Raw genomic sequence first — 10515 nt, 5'->3', positions numbered from 1 at the left:
ACCCAGTTTTTCTTTTCACTTTTTTTTTTTTTTTTTTTGAGTAGGAAAAATTTATTGAGAGAAAGATAGCTTCTGCCTGAGAGAGACACAAGAGGGACCAGAAAGTGGGATACACCTTACACCTGGTCATGTCACTTTAAAAACATTTCTAAAGAAGTAATCAATGGTATCTGAAAAGAATGATTTTCAAGAATGTTTGGGAGGTTGGAGATATAGCTTAGAGGTACAGCACTACAAAAAAATTTTTTCCTCTTAATAAAAAAATACTAAATTCAAAAGTACTGTTTAAAATTGTACAAAATGGCCAGGCCTGATGGCACACGCCTGTAATTCCAAGTCTTGAGCCCAACATGGCACTCAGTGAGACCCTAGGTCAAAATTTAAAAAGGATGGAGTACGCAGCTCACTGAAAGCTCTGGGTTCAATGCCTGGTACTGGGCAGGGTGCGGGGGTGGGAACAACTGAAAGCCACCAACAGTCAGACCCAGGTTAAATGGATTATGGCAAATCTATGTAAGAGAACTAAAATGAAGAGGGGCATTAAAAATGATGCAGTGCTGGGTGTGGGGCTCAACCTTGAGTTCAATCACTAGTACAAAAACAAAAACTCCCAGAAGAACACGTTCACAGGATAGTAAAATGACAGTAAAAATCTTGACATAAATATAATCCTCATTTTGTATAAAGAAAATTTTTTTTTTCATAAACAAAATCTTTTGTTTTTTGACAGGGCTAGAGATTGAAACCAGGGCCTTCCCCAGTGTTTATTTATTTGGTAACAGGGACCTATCTGGATCTTGCACTTGCAAGGCAGGCTGTGGAACCACTGAGCTAAACCCCCAGCCCCCTTGCTAAGTTCCCCAGGCGAGGCTCAAACCTGCGATCCTCCCAAGTAGCTGTGATTATGCATGCGCTATTACACCCAGTTACACATTACTTTTATTTCAGAAATTATGAAAACCAAAGTGAACCTCAAAAAGGGAAACCCTGATAGGATTCCAGATACGAGAATGTGGCTAACATGGACGCTGAGACAGACTAGATCTAAGAGGGAGGATGGCTGGGGACGTAGCTCATCCCCAGTAGTAGCACACTTGCCTAGCATGTGCAAGGTCCTGAGCTCAATCCCTAGCAAAACACACACACACACACACACACACACACACACACACACGCTCACAATATGTCTTGCAATGTCTAATAAACTGGTACTTACCATTCGGATGAAACATTTTGGATAAAAACCTAACTGTTGGTGGTTTATTTGGATATTCCTCAGAAAATTCTATTACTAGTTTGAACGTACCTAGATAGAAAACAAACCAAAATAATTACTCCCAAAATAAACACACCTTTTTCATTTCGTCTTCAGTTTTCAATCCCATACTGGTCTCGAAACCACCACACAAAACTCTGATCGTGAGAGCCGGTTTAGCATAGAGACACACTGATACACGTGTTTATGTGTGATGCTAATGGGCAGCATTGGCAAGCGCTTGTGGCAGAAGAGCTGACTGTCCTATTTTTGGAAAGCAACCAGGCTGTGGCGACCAAGATTTAAAACACACATGAAGAACTGCAAAGAGTTTATCATAGCTTAAAATGGGGATGCCACAGGCTTTAGAGAGGCCGACTACCACGTGGCAAAAACTCAGATCAGACATGAGTGCTAATGCATTCCAGTCAGTCCGGTTCCCACACCAATCTCTTCACTCCGATATACAAAGAATTAGTAATCTTTAGTGTAAATGCCTATGACTGGTTATAGGCCAATACATCACATATTTTGGTGAGTCTAAATCACTACTGGTCAAGAGACACAGGAATTTCAAAAATTATGAAACAAAGCCAATCTGTTCAGTATATACAAAGTATATACTTTTTTTGGGGGGTACTGGGGATCCAACTGCGATCCTTGTGCTTGCGAGGCAGGCAGCAGAACCACTGAGCTAAATCTCCAGCCCACAAAGTATATACTTTTAATTCTACTTTGGATTCTATTTCCAAGAAAAAGCCACTACTACACCACATGGCTTTGAGTTTGTCTTTCTAGACTTTTGTGCTTATTATCCAAACCATCACCTTTCCGACAACTGAGAAGTCCCCCAACTACAACCCCTCAGATGTACACTGTAAGACAGAACTTCTAATGCAATAAACAATACTTTAAACCATTTCAGATGCTTCTACGAGGTTCTTTCCTCATTTCACGAAAACACTCAGGCTGGAGATGTAGCTGGTGGAACATATGCCCACTTCATAGACTGTGGGTTCACTCCTCAGCACCTCAAGACAAACAAATCCTTTTCTCAGTCTAAATTCTAAGCTTCTGGATTTAATCTACTCGGAGGCTCAATTTGGTAAAAGTATTTTGCACTGTATCTTCACTGGTCAAGTATTTGGAATACAACCTCTTTACTTTTTTTTTTTAGTTTGGAAATTTGCAATTAGGGAGTCCAAAGATACCTGCAAACTGAAGGTAATCTCTATTTCATAGCTGCATACACGTCAGTAAGTACAGGTACTCCAGACAGTTAATTAAGGAAGTAAACCTTATGCCTGATCTTTCTTAGTTATTTGTGATACTGGGGATCAACCAAGGTCCTCGTGCTAAACACAGTTGGCCAGTGAGCAACATTCCCAGCTTTTATTTTTCAAGTTTACATTTTAACCTTTTTAACTACAACAGAACAATAGTGATGAAATGTGAAATTTCAAGCAAACACAAATACGAAACAGCTATCATTAAGCATTCTGGTCTCGAGGTCCCTTCACGTGGTCACAAGTCCCACCACGACCAAGAGTGCATTCACTCTTGTGTGCCATTTTGTGTTTATCACCACAGACAGAGACAAGTGTAACTTCCAGAAGCTGGGCATGGTGCCACACCTGTAATCCCAGTGCCACAGAAAGCAGAGGCAAGAGGATCGCCAGTCTGAGCCTAGCCCAGACAATTTAGCAGACTCTCACAATAAAAAGGGGCTGGAGATGTACTTCAGTGTCAAGGCCCAGGTTCAATCTCCATCACCACCAAAATCAAGAAACAAAAAGCTTCAAGAGTGTTACAAACACAATAAAGTACAATAAAATAATTAGAATGTGATGAGGTTTTAGGATATCACTTTTTGATTCCTAAAAACCTTTTTTATTTTTATTTTTTGTTATTATTATTTTTTTGGTACCGGGGATTGAACTTGGGTCCTTGCGCTTGCAAGGCAGGCCACCGAACCGCTGAGCTAAATCCCCGGCCCTCTAAAAACCTTTTTTATGGATATCATTTCACCTTAAAGTTATGGCTTTCCACATAAAAAAATCTTTTTAAAAATGAAGTAACGGCTCTTCAATAATGGCTTGCAAAAATTTCTTAAATTTAAACACCTAGCTCTTGAGTACAGGCTACCTCCAGCAAACTGCTGATTATACTTATTAATACTTGCTGAGTTAGAGATTATAACTCAGAAAATTTTAAAATATTACTTCAGTAACATTTAATGAAAAATTAGTGACAAATATAGCATCATTTTACATTTTTACAATTCTTTTTCTTGACTGGTTTAACGGAAGACAGCTGGATTCCCTGATCTGTTTCTGCACTCAATCTGTTACAATATGTTCAGCTGAAGTACAGTAAATGGGCCCTTGTACAAATAAGTAATTGAAAACAAAAGAGTACCGTATAGCTGTTTCAGATTAAGTGTAGACAGTGTCTTCTGTTACCACACAATCTTTAAAGGTTTCTTGTAATGTAGAACATGAAACCTTATCAACAAGCTTTTTGTACCGAGGTACAAGTAAAATGTTTGTATAAAACGTCCTTATTCTTTTGTCTTGTGGTGCTGGAGACTGAAGACATACGTGTCCTTGAGCATGCCGTGTACACACTACACTACCACTGAGGCACACCTGCAAAGATCGTGATTCTGTAGTGCCTCTATCATTTGAGAAATACTAGTTCATTCAAGTTATACAGATCTTCCAAATTATGCACTACCAAAACAAAACAAAACAAAACAAAAAAACAATAGGTAATACCACCGATGAACATCATCAGAAAATTTTCTCATCAGCGACAAATGTCATTTCCTTTCCTTAAGCTAACCACACATCTGCCCAATATTCAAACCTGTTACAGTTACGCCTGTTAAGTCATTCTTAGGAGGCAAAGGGGATCACACCAGGGGCCTCCCGAATGGGGAGCCAGGGCACCCAGGGCACTGAGCCACACCCCCGTCACTCTCTCAGTTAAGAAGCATTCCTCCAAAAGCTCAGCAGCTGAAGTTACAGCTCAGGGCCAGGATAACTTTTCTGCCAGAAGAGTGACATTATGGGATGCAAAGAAAGTGCCTTAACTTTTTTTTGGCGGGGGGGCTTTGAGACAGGGTCTCACTACGTAGTTGAGACTGACCCGGAACTCACTATGTAGCCCATGTTGGTCTCGAACTCACAGCAATCCTCCTGCCTCAGCCTCCCTAGTGCTGGGATTACAGGTGTGTGCCACAACACCCAGCCTAGTACCTTAACTCTTAATTCCCACCTTATCACACAGAATGATTAGATGGATATACAACATACAGAAAGGTCAGAATTTGGTAACAATTTCAACAAGGCGTTTAAAAGTAAAAACCAGCACCTTTTAAAATGGAAAGAGTACAATGACTATTAGAACAGTTTGGTGCCAATGTAGTGATTTGTTCTAAGACGCTAAACTGCTTGGTGCACTCTGAAATACTACTGCTACTGTACCAACAAGGCAAATGTCAACGCAAGCCTTGGTATAAAGACAATTTAGATCACACAGGACCCACGGAAAGGGACTCAGAGCCGAAGGGACCCATGATACACTGGTAGTGAAAAAAGCTGAAACCCTAAGCATCTCCTTCAATACCTGACCCCACCTAGAAATAAGCACAGCTAACAGTGTGGAATGTAATCCTTTAACAGACACATGCACAGATGTCTGTTTAGTAAAAACAGGATGCTACAATATTCATCGTTGTGCAACTTTTTTGGTCTATTCAGGCCTCTGTCCAGGTTTGCCTCATTCTCTTCACAGGTATATAACATGTCAGAGTCCAGCCACATCATTATTTCCCCAGCAGGCATCCAGTCATCTCATTACAAACAGTTCTACTGTCAGGATCCTATACAAGCACCCCTGATGGACTAATTCTGAAGTCACACTGCTAATTACAGCAGAACTGTTTTTAATTTTTTTCAATCCATGGTATAATTAGGGAAAATCACTTGGCTGAAATTAATCCAACAAACTCAATTATAAAGGTATACCAGAAGTACTTTTTATTGGCTTCTGGTGACAAATACCCAACTTGAAATATAAAAAGTTATGCCAAAAAAAAAAGGGCTGGGGATTTAGCTCAGTGGTTCTGCGCAAGGACCTGAGTTTGATCCCCAGTACCAAAAAATAAAAATTAAAAAAAAAAAAAAAAAAAAAAGGTTATGCAGAATGCTTATGGATATTAATTATAGTATGTAAAGCCACTGGCAGGTATGTATTTTGTTGCTGTAGTTCAGCCTGCCTTGAACTCACTATATAGCTCTGGCTGGCCTCAAACTCATGGCGATCCTCCTGCCTCAGCCTTCTGAGTGCTAGAATTACAGACGTGAGGCACCACATCTGGCCCAGCTATGTATATTTAAGAAAAATTTCAGCTCAACACCCCAACGATAGACACAAAATAAAAAAGCATTATTTACTCTCTTGCCATTTACCTCAGGGACATCTTTATCGTGCTAAACAAAAGTCACTTGCACGTAAACCATTCTCAACACACATTCGCATACCTAACCTTAGAGTTCTATAGGCAAATATGAAAGTACACATGGCCAGGGATTTAACTCAGGGGCACAGCGCCTGCCAGGGAAGCCAAGCATGAGGTCCTGAGTTTGATCCCTGGTACTGGGGAAAAAAACAATCAAAGTACACGTAAAAGAAGGACTAACAAGTGATCATGTGAAGAACTGTAAGTTCTCAGTAGCTTTACTTAATTTTAACTTGGCTTATTAGTATTATTAGCTTACTAACAGAAACGAGTTCAAGTAGATATGCTGGTTTTACAATCTCCTGCTTAAAAGCACCCTTTTAATACTACAGAAAACAGAGTGAAGAAATGACTTACCATCTTCAAATGGTGTCCCTTCTGGTCTGAAAACAAGAAGATTTCTGATTAAAAGAAGTTTTTTATGTTGCTTTTTCTTGATCTTCAAGAATGACAATGATAGACTCCAACAGAGAAAAAAGAAAGAGACCCATTCTGATGATTTGTAGAATTTTAAAGATATTATACCTTTAATACCATCTTAGCCTTGGGTTTTCACAGAGGGAAACATAAAGAGTAACTTTCATTTCTGTGTTTTCTTTTTAGGGGAACTGAACAAAACCAAACAATTTGTCCCTGATTTTACTACAGAAAGGACACAGTACTCTGGGTGTGCTGGCACAAGCCTATAATCCCAGCCGTGGGAGGCTGAAAGGGTCTGTGAGTTTGAAATCAGCTTGTGCTACATGGAAAGTTAAAGGCCAGGCTGAATGACACAGAGATCTGGCTTAAGAACTAAAGAAAAAAAAACAAACAAACACTTCTGTTCATAAACAGTGACCATTTTGTAAGTATGTCCCCCCCCCCCTTTTGAGGTAATGGGAATCAAACCCAGGGCCTTATACATTCTACGTTAAGTGCTTTAACACTGAGGTACATTCCAAGCCCAGCCTTTTAAAAAAATTTTAAAATTCTGAGACAATCTCATTAAATTACCCAGGTTGCCCAGGGAATAAACCCAGGGCCTTTGCACTGAGGAATATCGTCAGTCCTTCCTTTTTCACTTTGACACAGGGGCTCAGAAAGTCACTAAGTTATCTAGCCTAGCCTCAAACTTGTAACTGTCCTACCTCAGCCTCCCAGAGTACTAGGGTTACAGATTTGTCACCACACCCAGTAGTTAAGCATATTCTTCTTTTTTCTTTTGATACCAAGGATTGAATTCGGGTCCTTGCATTTGCCAGGCAGGTAGCGGAAGCACTGGGCTAAATCCCTGGCCCAGTTAAGCGTATTCTTGTTTGTTTGGTTTTTGGGTTTTTTTTTTTTTTTGTGGTACCAGGGATCGAACTTGGGTCCTTGTGCTTGCGAGGCAGGCCACCAAACCGCTGAGCTAAATCCCTGGCCCCAGTTAAGCGTATTCTTAAGAGAAAAAGTAATCTTTGTTTTATAACAGTAAGATGGAAATTAATACCCTTCACGATAATTTTGGACACCAAAATGTCCTGCTTTATGGCTGGGTGTGGCAGTGCACACCCGTAATCCAGCATGCAGGAGGCTGAGGCAGGAAGTTCACAAGGGTGTGTACAGTGTGCTTTAGCCAGCCTTACCTACACAGAGAGACCTGTGTCGAAAAAACAAAAACAAAGAAAACCAAACAAAGTGTGTTGCTTTGAGCAATGGCTCTCATTTGGCTATACCTAGCTTGCGTCACCAAGAAAATCAAATTCTTATGCTCAGATCTTTCTGTTACCTCCATATCCCAATTTAATCTTTCTTAAGCAGCAGCATGAATTTCACTTGCAAGGTATATCCAAGACCTCAAAACAACATTGTAACAGCCTGAATGGAATGCAATAGAACCATTTTACTCTAGAAAGCCGAACTTCATTTTTGAGCAGTTTTTTATTTGGTTTTTGGTTTTTTGAGACAAAGTCTTGCTTTGCAGTTGCAGGTAGTCTCATAATTATAATCCTTTTGCCTCAGTGCCCGAATTCTAGGCATATGACAATTTAAAACGTTTTTATGACAGTTTTTTAAAACATTTTCATACAAAGCTCTAATTCTAAGAGTAAAAAAGAATGAAATCCAAGAAAAAAGAAAAGACAAAAACTTTAAATCAAAAAGCACCCATGTGGGCTAGGGATCTAGTTCAACAGCAGTGTGCTTGCTAAGTATGAGCTATGCTCTGGGCTCACACCCCAGCACCATGTAGTGATACAAAAAAACTACAAAAATGCAAGACTGCTTCTCAAACCATTACACGCAGTTATTTCACACTGGGCGGTGAAACATTTTCCTTCAGTCTTGGTTGGGTAGAAGCTGTAACTCTGCTTCGCAGCTTTTTACAGCTCTTACAGAATGAATGTCACATGGTGCATTTTCTACAAGACAACTTTATTTTCTCTATTATTCCACTCCATTTAGTTTCAAGCATTATCTTTATCAGTCACCCAAAGTTATTATAAAACCACCTATACTAAGTACAGTGATGTGAGACTTGTAGTCCCTTCATTTCAGGAGGCTGAGGCAGGAGGACCTCTTGAGCTCAAGGGATCAATGCCAGCCTGGGCAACACAGCAAGACGTGCATCTCAACAAAACACCTGTGTGGTGGCATGATGTTATACGCCCAGCGAAGGGGTGAGGATCACCTGAGCAACAAGTTCTAGACCACCCTTGGTGACACCAGCAAGACCCCATTTCAGAACAAAACAAAACCATACGTGATAACCTCACAGAGCAAATAAATTGTATATAACTGCCCAAATTCTTTTTCTTCATTTTTTAGACAGAGTCTTGCTATATAGTTCAGGCTGGCCTTGACTTGTGGCAATCCTCCTGCCTCAGCCTCCAAAGTGCTGGGATTACACCCATGTGCCACCACGCCCAGCCCCCAAATTCTTATTAAAATGTATATTTTGGGCTAAGGATGTAGCTCAGCAGTAAAGCACTTGCCCTGCATGCGTGAGCACCCTCCTTGATCCCTAGCATCTCAAAAGAAAAAGAGTAGTTTTTCTTTCTAATTTATATTGAGTTCTAATTTATATTAGTCCTTAAAGATCTGCAATTCCACTTCAGTCTCCTGCTAGCTAGTTGTTACACATTTACCTTCCTTATCGCCTGTCTTTTGCCGGTACTGGGCACTGAAGCAAGGGCCTTTGCACCGAGCTAAATCCCTAGCCCTTTTTAAATTTTGAGGCAGGGTCTGGTTCAAGATGGGTTTGGACAGGGCAGAGGATTTAGCTCAGCGATTCTGCTGCCTGCCTCGCAGGCACAAGGACCGGAGTTCGAACCCTGGTAGCCCCCCCAAAAAGATGGGCTTGGACTTGCGAGCCTCCTGCCTCAGCCTCCAGGAAGGCACCACTACACCTAAGCATATTCACTTTTCTTAAAGAATTACCACACACCTATGACACAGTACATCAACTCACCCAAATATAACTGCATTCCACTGCATGATGTTGTTTTCAGATGGTGCACCACTGACACCCACCGGTGGGTCCTCTTGCAATCTAGAAATCCAGAGTGGTGATTTTCAAAGCTGGAACACTAAGGTTACTAAGGAGGCTAAACACAACACCTATGAACTCTGAACCCTAAGTCCATTTCCTTATTATATGAGCTGGCATGAACCACATGATTTGAATATACCCACCAGGCACATATACGTATTAAATACCTGTAAGTCCAAAGGGCTTGGGGATCATCTCTCAAGACTAAGACATAATCTGTTCAAGTACTGATATATGCAGACTGCCTTCTTGAACCAAAAAAAGTTTAAAACGCTAACAGCGAAAGATATTTTTAAAGCATCATTAATCTTCTTGCTCTAAACATGCAAAGACTGGGGGTATTAGCCACAGCTATTTGTGCAGTGTGTTGCGAAGAGAGACAGAAAGCAAGCCAGAGTACACACCAAACGACTAAAAGCACCTTCAATTAGGAAAATAGTTTTTGGAGGAAGTTTTACTCTATCCTCCTTGCTTCAGACACCAATGGCTTTTTCTTTTTCTTTTTGAGACAGGGTCTGGCTGTGTAGTTCAGGCTGACTTGGGCTCAGCAATCCTCCTGCCTCAACCTCCCAAATACCGGGATTACAGGTATGCACAACCACACCCAGTTAATCAGAAGCTTCAGTTGGATTTTCCAGCAGTTTCTATTTTACAGGCTCTGCACTAATGCCAAATCCACCTCTTGGACCAGGAGGAGAGTCAATCCATGGCTTTTTTCTAACAATCATCACAGGCAAATTCTTATAACCTGAAAACCCTTGGAAAACTACCAAAGGTGTCTTGTGTTTCACTTAGAATTAAGCAGAGAATTGCAATAATGAACAATGAGGAATAATGGACATAAACTGGAAAACATCTGAATTTCAGTCAGGGAACTAATCAAATGGTCTTCAAGAGTTAGAAAAGAAAGGCTTTTGCACCAAAGAGAACATCTTTTAATGGCTGTCACCTAAACTTAAACAGTACTTTTTGGCCAAACTCAAGCAGATTAGGGGCTATGAACTGAAGCCTTGGAGCCACTGTTCGACAGCTACCTTGAAGCGGCTAAAAAGAGGCTACAAATCAATTAAACGGTAAACTGGCCAAGGCCCAAAACAATGGCCTCCGAATGCTTCACTTTCGGCCTTCTAATGGCGAAGGTGAGAGGTTATATACTTCCTGAGCGGCAAATCTAAGTTTTTGTATTACTTATTTGTCTCACCCTGGGTAGGTCTCCTCAGGGAAAAA

General features: G+C 40.7%; 1 protein-coding gene across 2 annotated transcripts in view; it reads right to left on the bottom strand.

Moving 5' to 3' along the window:
- Ube2b (ubiquitin conjugating enzyme E2 B) overlaps positions 1–9315 on the bottom strand; it is a 12552-nt gene extending 3237 nt beyond the window's left edge. The window contains exons 1-3 of one of the 2 annotated variants that reach the window (XM_033761572.1): positions 9208–9315; positions 6138–6241; positions 1217–1306 (exon numbers count right to left, since the gene is read on the bottom strand). In XM_033761572.1, the coding sequence (XP_033617463.1) occupies positions 1217–1306; positions 6138–6241; positions 9208–9233 (220 nt within the window). In that variant the 5' untranslated portion in view covers positions 9234–9315. The remainder of the gene's footprint in view (positions 1–1216; positions 1307–6137; positions 6242–9207) is intronic. The other variant, XM_033761573.1, reaches the window with a different exon arrangement.
- Positions 9316–10515: the final 1200 nt, after the last annotated feature.

Source organism: Fukomys damarensis, unplaced genomic scaffold (assembly GCF_012274545.1).
Source record: "Fukomys damarensis isolate Sample0158 unplaced genomic scaffold, DMR_v1.0_HiC HiC_scaffold_9, whole genome shotgun sequence".
Lineage (NCBI taxonomy): Eukaryota > Metazoa > Chordata > Mammalia > Rodentia > Bathyergidae > Fukomys > Fukomys damarensis.
Note: the sequence above shows the minus strand (reverse complement) of the source record. Positions and strands in the feature narration are given on the sequence as shown.